The sequence below is a fragment of the Sorex fumeus genome, unplaced genomic scaffold (genome assembly GCF_029834395.1).
Source record: "Sorex fumeus unplaced genomic scaffold, SorFum_2.1 ptg000009l, whole genome shotgun sequence".
NCBI lineage: Eukaryota > Metazoa > Chordata > Mammalia > Eulipotyphla > Soricidae > Sorex > Sorex fumeus.
In genome coordinates, this window is record NW_026606066.1 from 25,835,246 (window position 1) to 25,848,200 (window position 12,955).

A 12,955-nucleotide genomic window follows, 5' to 3' on the forward strand; every position below is an offset into this window, starting at 1 on the left:
CAGGAAACATGGATCTCTTGCATGTGATCTCTTTCCCCCAAGAAAAGTAAATGCCAGTGTTCACTCTGTGTTTAGCACAGTCTCAGACCAGCCTAGTAGGAGGGAAAGGAGGTAGGTGCGGTAGGTGCTATTTCCTAAATCTAGTTATAGGTAGGATCTACAATCCCGAAATTTCCTAAAAGACCAGATGCCTACGTATCTGCAGAAGAGAGAAGCCAGCTGGGCTCAAGAAAAATGGGAAAATACATATGTACTTACATATGTATAAATCTATGTGATATTATAATATGCATATAAGGAAACTGTTGGCAGGTTCTTGAGTCTTTCAAATGGGATAGAGACTCAAAGTCTTGAGCGCAGTTACTTTATTGATAAAGTAATATATAGTGTAGGCTGTGTATAAGGTAGAGGAAACAAGATGATTAAACATTGTGAGACATTGTGGAGGAGCATTGTTGATCTGTCATTTGCCTGTGTGGTTTTCTTGGCTTTCTATTCTACACACTCACTCTGGAGGGCACTGGAGAGACTTTTCATTTTCTCTCCATTGGCAGAGTCTCCATTAGTTAAAACTTTCGCCAGTTCTTTTCTTAAGAATGTGACATTTGAAATTCTGTTAATTGCAGGTAAATTTGCTTCCTTAAAAGAACACAGATTAGAAGCCTAAATTCAGTGTTGTCTAGAGTTTTTCTATTGTTTTTTTTTTTTTTTTTGGTGGGAGGTGGTGGCAAGACCAGGGTTTGAGCCATATCTAGTGGTATTCATAGGCTATTCATGTGTCCAGTGCAAGACCAGGAGTTGCTCCTGTAGTGCTTGGGACCGTGAGGTACCAGGGATTAAACCCAGGGTTCCAGTATGCAAAGCCTGCACTCCAGCTCTCCGAGCCATCTCCAACCCATTTTAGAGTTTTGATTTCAACGGGGAGATGGTATAAAATACTCAAAGTTATGAAGTTCCTCCTCAAATGTAAATTAGATGAAAAGACAAGTATGACTACGATAGCCTGATCTTTGTGGGGTGAGAAATTCACGATGAATCTTATTCTGCAGGACATGACAATACTTTGCCTTTGTTTTTCTTAGAAAGATTGCTATGCCCCACGTGAAAGCTAATAGGATTTACAGAATAAATGGTTGCATTATGTTGCCATTTCTTGGGTTTGGATATTCCTCTCCCTATAAAAGCAATTTACAACCTTTCTGTAACTTTTATTTGCTCAAGAAACCAACTGTTGGGTGACTGCCATCAGGAATCAGAATTGAGCAAGAGGAAGATACAGAAAGCTTCCCATTTACAGTTTGGGTTTCATTATAAGGATGACCTCATTATTTTAATGGCTTCATTTTTAAAGTCAATCTGTTCATTGTAGAAAGTTTGGAAATGACCCAAAAGAGTCCATTAATAAGAATACATAACACCTCTATTCACTTCTCGGAGATAATTGCCATTAACATCTTGGTGCCCATTCTAGTTCCTTTTCAATTCCTGACATGTTAAACTTTAATATAAAATAACTCAACTATTCTTTAGGGATGGGATTTTTAATAGCTACCTATAGTCTGTCCTCTGCTTGTTCCTCAGTATATCCAGTCTGTCATTATTGAATGTTTAGGTTGATTGAGAATGTCTTTTTGTCTTTACAGCAGTGAAGAATTTTATTTTAGTACTCTTCTTCCCAGAACAAAGGGAAGAATCCCTAGCCTGCATGGATGAGAGGTGGAGGTGGGAAAGGTAGAGTAGGAAACAATAAGCTACTTTACCCTGAGAGCGTGCCCAGACCAGCGATCAGTAGATGAGGCCTGGAGGGTTAGACTGAGGTCAGACTGGGGGAAATGCCATGATCTTTCCATGTCTTGACTATTATTTTATAAACCTGGTGAAAAATCTTTGCACAGTTTGTTTTCTTTGGGCTGGAGGTCACACCCAGCAGTGCCTCTTGGGTAGAGCTATTCTGGGTTTGTGCTCAGAAGTGACCCCTGGAAGTGCTCAGGGACCCATATGTGGTGCTGGGGACTTGAACCAGAGCCATAACTGCCTCTGCTGCATGCAAGTGACTTATTGCCTGTACTAGCTCTCTGACACTTTACAGAATTTTAAAGGAAGGTATGTTATAATTAGATCTGCAGAAGGTAGATTCTCTGCTCATTGTGGAAAACAGAAGAACCAAGACATGGGACAGAATGCTGTACATTCATTTCTATGAGATTAAATTGAATTGATAATTTAATGACAGTATTTGTGATACAGGCATTAGACCCAAAAGTCTGCCAAGTAGAATGAAAGTAATAATTGGCATGAGAACCCTGGATTATTGTCTTCAACGATTACTATAAGTTACCTAATATTTCCAAGTCACAAATCCCTTAAGCTATGCAATGATTTTAATAATAACTACTTACCCTTTAGCTTTTTCACAGGGGGGGATTGTAAAAAGAAACACAAATGCCGTTGTCGTTCATCACAGTCAACATTTGCTGACCATAGTGATTCTAGGCACTATGTTGAACAATGATCTAATTCACTTCTTTCAAGAGAACAATTCAAGAGGGAGTTCTTTATATTGTCCCCATTTTATAGATTAGGAAATATATTTGAGTTTTTATTTGCCTGTAACTGTCTGGAAAGTGGGAGATTCAAGATTTGCTCCAGTTCTGTCTGACCCTGGAGTCTATATTTTAAAACCCATCCCAAAACAAAACAGATTTAAAAATAGTCTCTTTGAATGTTCTAAGGTGAGACATCTTAGAAATCTGACCTTAAGCTGAATGTTACTGACTAAACTAATTTCATTGCATTATTACCCTATAATGAAATAGATTCATTACATTATTGCTCTATAATGAAATAAAGTATACCATCTAACTGTGGAAAAATTCATATTGTTCCACCAGCCAGAATTACAAACAAGGAGCTCAAGGAGCTGGAGAGAGAGCACAGAGGAGCTGGATTCAACTCCTGGTCCCCCAAGCCCTCAAAAGTGGTCCCTGAACACAGAGTCAGGAGTAAGGCCTGAGTTAGGCCAAGTGTCCCTGCCCCCCCCCCCCAAACCAGAATTACGAACGAAACACAATAACTAAAATCTTAATCACTGTGTGGTACATAGAGCAACCTCATATACATCTCCTTTTTGAACATCAAGATAACTGTTGATTGAGTAGGATGAATGCTGTTTTGATTATAGCGCTACTATACTGAAAGCATAGTTGCTCTTGGTAGCTTAGTGTCACATAGCTAAAGTACATATGTGACCGAATCAGGAACTGAGCCCCAATCTGCCTAGTCCATGTCCAATTTAACTCTTGCTTTTTCCCCCCCTCATGGAAAATATTCTTTCTTATTAACTAGTTAGCCTCAACGTAGTCCTCTTTGTTGAATTTACCAAAGAGCTGTGAAATAAAAAAAAAAGTATAATCCACCTGTCCTTAAGAATTAGTTTAAGAATTAAGAATTCTAATTCTTAAACTAATTAAGAATTAGTTTAAGAATTAGTTTTTGTGAGATAGGGAATTGATGCAAGTGACAGAACACACGCCTCCCCTGCAGAGAGCCTTGAGTTCGATCCCCAGTACCACGCAGACTCCTAGCACTGCGAGGTGCCGTCTCCACCAACTTCAGCCTGTAGGAGGTGACAGTGCTCAGCACTGCTAGCTGTGGCTCCATTTTTTAAAAAGGAAACGGAAAAAAGTGTGAGGAAAAAGGAATGATACATCCTCATCGTACATCCTCAAAAAGAAATGAATATACTTTTTCTCTCTCTGCCACCTACCCAGATATGGAGAACTAACTACTTTCTAATGCCATCTTTAGCTTACTTGCTGCTTAGGTGTTTTAAAAGGAAATGTTAATAGCCGCATCTTTTTCAAGGTTTACTGTGGAACTGATATCGTGTCCCATAACAGACACTTTGTTGAATGCAAAGCAGCACTGTAGCCCTTTGAGCGTCTTTCCAGACCCTAGCCTGTCTTTTGCTTGAAGCTAAAGACTTGACTTCAATCGATATTTATAATGTTGACATGGCTTATGTAGATATTTATCACATTGTCTTTTCTAGATATTTTCCCCATGCCACAAAAAAATTCATCCAGGGGAGAGGCAGTAGATCTAAAAGAACTCGGTTCCTTGTGCCTCTCCTGCCTATTTTGCCACAGCTGCGCCATGTGGCACTTGGCACGGGGACGCATCCCTCATTGTATTCACGTCCCAATGACTGCAGCGCACCATCTCTGACCTTGATAAATTCCTTGATAAAGCTGTATTTACCAGCAGCTTCCAATATCACCTGAGCCCTCCCATCCTTTAATGTATAAACTGCTCCTCCAGCCATGCCCGTTTATTATCTTGTCTGTAACTAGACATCGCTGCAGAATGTATACTCTGGAGAAACTAGGCCTTTCCACAGCAGGGTCTCACAAATCCCCATCAGCATGGCACCACGCAGACTCGTAAAGAAACGGGGATGCCTAATGTCTCTCCCTGTGACATCTGGAGAAGGACATGTAAAGACAGGGTACATTCAGCAACTGCCACTCAGCCGCCCGGAGCATCAGTTCTGTTTCCTGGCTTGGAGTTGCTCCATGAAGAGGCTTGCGAGTCTCCTCCTCCTTCCGGCCCTAGGTTCCCTGCACTCTTGAAAAGCCAAATTGCCTTTGTCTTTGGGACCCTCTTATGATCAGTTGAACAGACTGGGGGACCCTCATTTGCCATCTTTGTCTCTTCTTGGCTTTGTTCCTTTTACCCTGGAAAGACTCAAGTGGAAGGCCCTTTATGCCACTCTCAGCCACATTTGCTCATCTACCTGCTCTCGGGGACTCTCTTGGTTCCCAGAACTCGGGATGTGCTGGAGGAGCAGTGTGTCCCCCAAACCCATGTCCTTGCCCAAGGAAGACTCCCTAGGAGTGCTCTCGCCACTTAGCCCACTGGGGATAGATTCATTTTAGGGTTTTGTTTTGCAAGTCTGTCCAAGTCTGTCTCCCTTTGTGAAGGCTAGCAAGGGGTCACAAGCCCCCATGTGTGGCTTGGTGCAGTGCGGGGTCTCCAGTGGGCCATGTTTCCTCATCAGCCTTGCTTTATGAGAGTTACAAGGGGACTGCTCCCCTCCTTTCCATCACGAGCTGCCCAAATGAGGAGCAGTTCCTTGAGATGGAGCCTTTCTGTAGACTTCCCCTGGGGAAAGAGGTTCTCCCCCACCCTCCTGCTCCTCCTTCACCAGTGGGTCCCAGCTTCTCACACACCGGGTGGCTCTCCCTGAGGCTCACTGCAGACACTGTAGAGTGACTATGGAGGTTTAGCCCAGCCATGCGCTCTGCCCTTTGAGGGCTATGGGTATGCTCTATGCGGGCTATGGGTACAGTCATTGCCCGCAGCAGCATAGACTTCTGGTCAGCCAGCCAGCCCTCCCCTGCCCCAGTGACATCTTCGCCTCTGCTCCACATGCATTCTCTGTCCCTCTGCCCCCTGCTGGGCCTGCAGTGAGTGCCTTTGTGAGTCATGCAGCTGTGGCCTCCGTTGGCCTCTGTGCCACTTGGGACTTTAGAAACTTATTTCTAGCACACCCTGAGTGTGGAAGATGAGAATGTGAACACCAAAGTTGCCTGGCCCCACAGCTGCTGCCTGCTTTGTCTTCAGTGGTCCTCTTGTCCACACCCTCACAGTCTGGCTTACACTGAATTACCCCAGCTGAGAGGATCTTTTCTTCACAGACAGATAAGTTAGTACATCAATAACCTATAAGAAATAGATTTTTTTCTGTTACTTTTTTGTGGAGGGGGGTTAGTTGAAAAGGTCACACCCAACAGTGTTCAGAACTTACTCCTGGCTCTGTGCTCAAGTATCAGTCCTGGTGGATTCAGGGATCATAGGTAATGCCAAGGAGCGAACCGTCTGTACTACCCTCAAGCCCCTATTTTGGGGTGGAGTCATTTGGAGGGGCACAATTTCAAGCCAGTCCCTGTTGGCTGAACATGTATCAAGGATTCCCTCTTCACCCTCTGTGAGGCGCATTACCCAACTTCATTTCCTGCGCAGTGAGAGTTGTCCATGGTGCTGCTACCCTCTGCCTTGTAGTGGAGCCCTGAGAACTTGGGCATTGACTGATCCAAGGGGCCTTAATTGGCAGTTACCCTGAAAATTCATGTCATCCTGCATTTGTGCCAGTGTCCAGGTGTCAGTACTCTGTTGATTAACTCATCGGATCTTTGGAATGGTCCTGTTTATTATTTGCATATCTCTATAGCAGGAACAAGGCATTAGACCAATAAGGTGCCTAAGGAAATTCATAATTTAGATCTCACATCTAGTTCTGTTTCTAGTCTCAGTATCCTCTGCTCTCTCAGATGTTGTACCCTGAGGCAGGAGTTGTCCAGAGTTAGAACTATTTATGCAAGTAACTTCTTGTTTTGGAGCCACACCGGGCAATGTTCAGGGGTTACTCTGGGCTCTGCACTTAGCAATTACTCTTGGCAGTGCTCAGGGGATCTTATGAGAAACCAAGAATTGAATCCACATCAGCCACATGCAAAGCCAAACACCCTACCTGCTGTACTATTGCTCCAACCCTTGAGCAAATAACATTCTTCATTGGCATGTTGTCGTTACCAGTGGCAAAAGAGCCCTGGGTCATGGAAGAATGAAAGTTTGGAGAACCAGTTTTACCTCGGAGAGGCAGCGTCAGTTTGGACAAAAGAAAAATATACTAGGAAAAGAGATAACAGGAGATATGTCTTAGAGGCATAATATGTTTGAGGCCTCGGAAGATGTCTGATGTGGCTGGGGCCGAGAGTGAGGTTGTGAAGGTGTGCCAGGGGCAGGGGGACAGTACTTTGGGAGGGGGAGACATAAATGTATGGATAGGTAAACTGAGATCTGCATTTAGAGAGCCTTATGTGATGATGAGGAATTCATTCAAACAGATTGAAACCATGGAGAGTTTTCTGAGAAGAGATGGCCAGTAGCTTTTGGAGTGCAGGACAGAGATATGTTTGGAGATAAATATTTCAGCCTCAGCATTAGGTAAGTGGAGTTTAGCAGTAAGGGAAAGAGGGAGACTAAGGTAAGAAAAGAGGTGAAAGCAGAGCCCTGGAACATAACGTAATTCAGTAAGTGAGAAAGGGCTGCAGCACATCCTTTGCAGCATGAGGCCCTGAGTCCTACCCTCAGGCATTGCATGTTAGACCAGGCATGGGGGGAGGGTTCCCACACAGTGCTGGGGTGCTTCTCCCCCAAAGAATAGTAGATCCCCCCAAGTTGGGAAGAAATGTTTGGGAAAGCAGGCAGAGATCCAGAAGAGCAACAGCCAGGGGAAGAAGCTTCTGGCATTACTCAGTGGTGTAGGGCAGCTTGCTGTTGAGTCTGTTCCAATGTTGCTTGGATGCCACCATCTTGCCTGTCCTCTTCCACACTTTGGGGCCAACCCCCAGACTCACTCAGTGGCTCAAAGCAAAAGCCTTGAACCACAAGCACCTGAATACACTGCATCAAGGCTATGACAGTTCTTCATCGTGTGAGACTTGGGTGAGATGTAATTGTTTGAAACATAAAGGGATTCGTGATTCTAAAGGGGAGCGTTTTGTTATTGGTATTGTTGTAGTTTTAATCTGCAGATACATCTAAAGACAAAAGCAATCCACTCATAACATTTGCACTTTGAACCTATCAACATTTTCAGGCTAAATGCTAACCTTTTTTTTTTTCCCAACAGAGTTTCTTTCTTCCTCGGGCTCTCCTCCCCATGGAGGTGAGAGCAAGAGAGTTTTCTCTCCTTGCCAAGCTATTGGGAGTGTCCAGACTCTTTGCAGTAAATGTTAAGTCATGGGCACAGCAGGGCACTCCCTGAGTGCAGAGCCCTAATCCTATTAAGCTGACCTGAGATTTCCCCATCCTGGGCTCCTAGAGTCTGCGACAGACACGGAGGTGATGCCGTTGACTTTTAAATCCACGGCGGCTCCTTTTCAAAACCCCTACATCTAAGTCAAGTAGGATATTAAGCCCCAGTGGCCCAAACTGTTTCTCTGGTGTCTTTGGGGTCCCCTTCTTTCGAAGTTTCCCCGGTAAGCACTAGATTGGTATCCAGTTGTGTACTTCGGCAAGTGAACCTTGGCAACTCTCGGGGTGTGGATCGAGTGCCTGTCTGTGTGCTTGTTCAGGATGAGGAGCTGCCGCTTCTGTCGGTGCTGTGGGAGAAGCACTTCACACTTTTTGTTCATGGCTCATGATAAAGCTGCCCCAGAGGGAGTGAGGGGATTGGGTATGGAAAGAGTTTTCTCCCTCCAAATTCACCTCCAATCAGTCAGGGGCCTGCTCCATAGTATCATAGCACTGTAGCACTGTCCTCCTGTTGTTCATCAATTTGCTTGAGCGGGCACCAGTAATGTCTCCATTGTGAGACTTGTTACTGTTTTTGGCATATCGAATAGCATCACAGGTAGCTTGCCAGGCTTTGCTGGGCGGGTGGGATACTCTGGAGCTTGCCGGGCTCTCCAAGAGGAATGGAGGAATTGAACCCTGGTTGGCCATGTGCAAGGTAAACGCCCTACCTGCTGTGCTATCACTCCAGCCCATAGTATCATATGGCTGCAGAATTATTTCACTGCTTTAGAATATTTCCAATTCCAATTTGATTGCTCACAGTACTTAGCTAAGTATTGATTCTGTTTCAGAGGATGTCTGCATGGACCAAAGGTCAGATCTTTCGTGAATTTGTTCTCACACAAAGGTTTGTGTGTTGAGTAGAGTTTTGCTGAAGGTTTTTTGGGTTTTTTTTTTGATTTTTTGTTTTTGTTCTGTTTTTCACTTCCACAAGTAAAGTGCATGGTGTCTATCTTCACAGTCACTAATCCTTGAATGTTCCCCTCTCTCTCTCAAGATGGTGCTGTCCCCTTGTAGTGTCGACAGTGTGGCTTCAAGGTCACGTGGCCAGTGAACGCTCATTCTGAGGTTGGCACTTGATATTCGGACTCCAAATCCAGTTCTCCGTTCAGAACACTCACAACTCTCCAAATTTATTTAGCCAAGGAAAACTATAAAAAATAAAATATCCTGGGACAGAGAAATAATTCAGGGGTAAGGTGCTTCCCTTGCACGTAGCGACCCTGGTTTGATCTCTGGCATTGTACAAAGTCCCCTGAACACAGAGTCTGTAATAAACCCTGAGCACTACGAGGTGTGGACTCCAAACCAAAACCAAAACAGAAAATAAATAAAATATGATGTGATAGGCAAGAGAGAGGGAGTACAGAGGGTATTATTCTTACATGCAGTGGACCCCAGGTCAAGTGCCTGCAGCACACAGGGTCTCCAGAGCCCTGCCAGGTGGATCCCACCCCCTCCCCCAAATGAAGATACAATGTCATGTAGGGTCAAATTCTATCAGTCGCTGATTCAGATTTGCTTGCTCAACATACAGTAACATTGAGCCATACCATTCATAGTTGAGGTCTTGTAGACTTGGGGGCGTGTGATCTATAATGTTCAGGACTGCAGCAGTTCCTGAGTGAAGAGTGTGTCCTGCCTGTGGGAGTTCAGCTTCCTAACCCTCTCAGAATTAGCAGCCCTGTGTGTTTAAGTTTCAAGGGCATATTAGTCAGGGCTCCTTGCACTGCAGAGAGCAATAGAAAATCTAAATTACAGACCAATAAGAGCTGTTACCATTGACATAAGTCAGTACTATTAGTGATTCCCAAATCATTATAGACAGGCAAGGTAATTAGTAATCCACTTAATCCTGCAAACCCAGCATATCCTTAACACCCTCATACCCCATCCTTAAAGGCAGACTATTGGAGACTGGTTTATCATTTACATCATATGTGATGAACTTTGTATGAAACTGTAATTGGCCATAGCAGAGTTTGGGAAATGGGATCAAGCTCCTCCTTTGTTTCTACACTTCCTAATCAGAGATGCCACTTTGGCACTTCTTGCTTCTGCTCATCTCGTGCCCTCACCTGCTTACAGTCTTCTAGTCGAAGCCTGTTATAGAGCAATGGTGAAGTAGCACTATTATTTTGGCTAGCAAAAGTATCACTCAGGGTCTCAAGGAATTTGATTCAATCCATTTGTGTTTAGTGTTGTTGAAAGACAAGTTTTGCAGATACTGATTGAGACCATATTGAAAAGCAATTTTAGGAACTGTTGACTACAACAGAGGTTCCCAAATTCATTTTGTTTACTTCCCTCCTTTTCCACTCATCATTTCCTAACCCCCTCCCCACCACCACCATCCCCACTCCTGAAATATATTTCTTCTTTAACACACTAATTCTGGCACATACCAGTGTTGGCTCACACTTGAATGTGGTTTAATTCATATAAATACTGCAGCACCCTAATTAATCTGTTATGTTCCCTAGTCCCCAGTTGTGCTGGGGCTACCACCACCCCCTGGATCCTTCCAGCATGCATCATCTGGGAAATGCTGGCCTACAGAGTAGGGCCTGAGTCCGCCAACTCTAATGTGAGGGGAGATGTTCTTCCATCTGGCACTGAACAGGACTGTTCACTGCACAATTAATATCTTCTTTGTTTTTCTGTCAAGAAATCCCTTTTATGTCATTCATTTCAGCAATCCCTTACAGAGGTCTACGTGTGACTTCAGAACAGAGTACATGCCTCACATATATGTGGCCCTGGGTTCTTTGCAGAACTACATGTACAGACAAGCGTACACACACACACACACACACACACACACACACACACACACAATTCCTTTGAGGGGTTAGGCACATAGCAGCAGCTTTCTGGCACAGGCAAAGCCCAGGATCTGATCCTTACACAGAATTTCCCCTCAGCACCCCAGGTATGGCCCAGCCCCTGCCAAAAAAGTGTTTCCATTGGAAAAAAAAAATCATAATTTTTCCTCAGCCGGTATCACTTTTAGGAACCTCTCTTAAGAAATTCCTGAACATGTTACTGATCTCTGAACCTTTATTTTGTAATCTTCAAGCTTTTAGATATTCTCATTATTTATTTGTACTTTTTTTTTAATAGGCCTGGCCAGAGAACTCTAGATGACCTAGAGATTATCTATGAAGAGCTCCTTCACATCAAAGCCTTATCCCATCTTTCTACCACAGTAAGTTGTCTCTTACATTGTGCTCACAGGGTGCTCAATTAAATGAACTGTTAGGACTGGAGGAGAATATGAGGGAATTGGGAGGATAAAGGGTGCCCAATTCTGCCTCCTGAATTGCCCAGACTTTCTTTCAGATTATGCTAAGGATGGTGTTCTTAACAACCACCTCTGTCTAGGGTTCAGGTATTATCCACATAGTAGAGTAGTTGCCATGATCCCTAAATCCTAAAGCTTTCTGATGTGACTAGTGATGAAACTGGTGATTCAGTTTTCCAAATATAAAGCTTGTAGCCCACATGCATGGACAAGAAAGTCAGAACCTTGGCAAGACTCTGACACCTTCCCAAATTCCCACACCAAAAAAAAAAAGAAAGAAAAAATGTCACAGTGACCCTTCCTCACCCTCAGGAACCTGGTTTGCTACCTGAATGACAAAGGCAGAAGTTCCAGGGGACCTTGATTCATAATATGTAGGTTACAGGGTCCTCCCCACTGGGAAAGACCTTTTCATCATCATGGATTGGAAGACAAGGGGCCCTCATCCACTGCTACTGGGATTGTCAACTGGTCCATCCTTTTCAAAAAACAATGTGGACACTCCTTTAAAAAGTACAAAATTGAACTTCTATAGGATCCAGCCATTCCACTTCTGGGCATCTACCACAAGGGACCAAAAACTCTATTCAAAAAAGACATTTGCAATCCTCTGTTCATTGTAGCACCATTCACAGTAGCACAAATCTGGAAATAACCCAAGTGTCAAAGAACAGATGACTTGATAAAGAAACATCATACATACTCACAACAGAATACTAATGGGTTTTAAGAAAAGGTAAATTTTGGTTGATGTGGAGAGTATCATGCCGAGTGAACTTATCCAGAAAGAGAGGGACAGACATTGAAAGATCTCTGATATGTGGAATATAAGGAAACATAGGAGGAGAATAATGAATCCCAGAGGCAACAGAAAGTGAGAATCTTCAGTAGGAAGCTGACCACAGGGGGAGGAGAGGTGGTAATGAGGGGGTAGAATATGATGGCTGGGGCCACATTCTGGTGGAAAGTGTTCCAGTGGAATGTTTTATGCATGAACTCCTACATAAACCTGTTTGTAAGTCACAGTGCCTAAAATAAAATTTTAAAAGTTAAAAAGAGAAATGTCCAACCTATATGCACAACAGAATACTATGCAGCCATAAGAGTAGATGGACTCAATGCAATCACTGCAACTTTGATGGAATTGGAAGGCATCATGTTAAGTGAAATAAGTCAGAAGGATAAGGTGTCACTGATTTGCAGCATATAGGTAGCAAAATGAGGGAATAGTCAGTAATGAATAATGGCAAGCCTTTAGCCTTTGATTAGGAAAGTGAGATTACCAAGTAAAGGGAGAAAGGGGTGAAAGAAGGAAGAGGAGGACAAGAGGTGACATAGGGACAGTGTTGGAGGGTCACAGGCCCGGTGGTTGTCAACCATAAACATTTCCATTCTTGTAATCACCCTACCTATTATTATTTTAGCTAAATAAAATAAAATTGTAAAAATAAAATAAAACATAAACACTACTATTATTATTTTAGCTAAGTAATAATATAGCTAAAATGAATTTAAAATTAATAACATAACTCAAGTTCACATTTTTATGCGCTTGAAATTTTTCTCAGTAACAGTTTTTAAAAGGAAAAGAAAAGCACCATGGCAGCATCTCACATTGACCCTAAATATCCTTACTAGATATTCCATAAGGCAATGGACAGAAATTTGGCTTCCGAATGAATAGGAGCAGAAATGCCTCCTTCCATGGGAGGAGCCTCAGAATATTATTTCTAGGTAACCCAGGTCCTTCGTATGCTAATAATCCCCTGTAGTGGTAGTCATACAGAG

General features: G+C 43.3%; 1 protein-coding gene across 2 annotated transcripts in view; it reads left to right on the forward strand.

The window, feature by feature from the left end:
- RAPGEF4 (Rap guanine nucleotide exchange factor 4) overlaps positions 1 to 12,955 on the forward strand; it is a 336,825-nt gene that overhangs the window by 250,102 nt on the left and 73,768 nt on the right. For both annotated transcript variants that reach the window (XM_056110137.1, XM_056110139.1), the window contains one exon: positions 10,987 to 11,071. In XM_056110137.1, the coding sequence (XP_055966112.1) occupies positions 10,987 to 11,071 (85 nt within the window). The remainder of the gene's footprint in view (positions 1 to 10,986; positions 11,072 to 12,955) is intronic.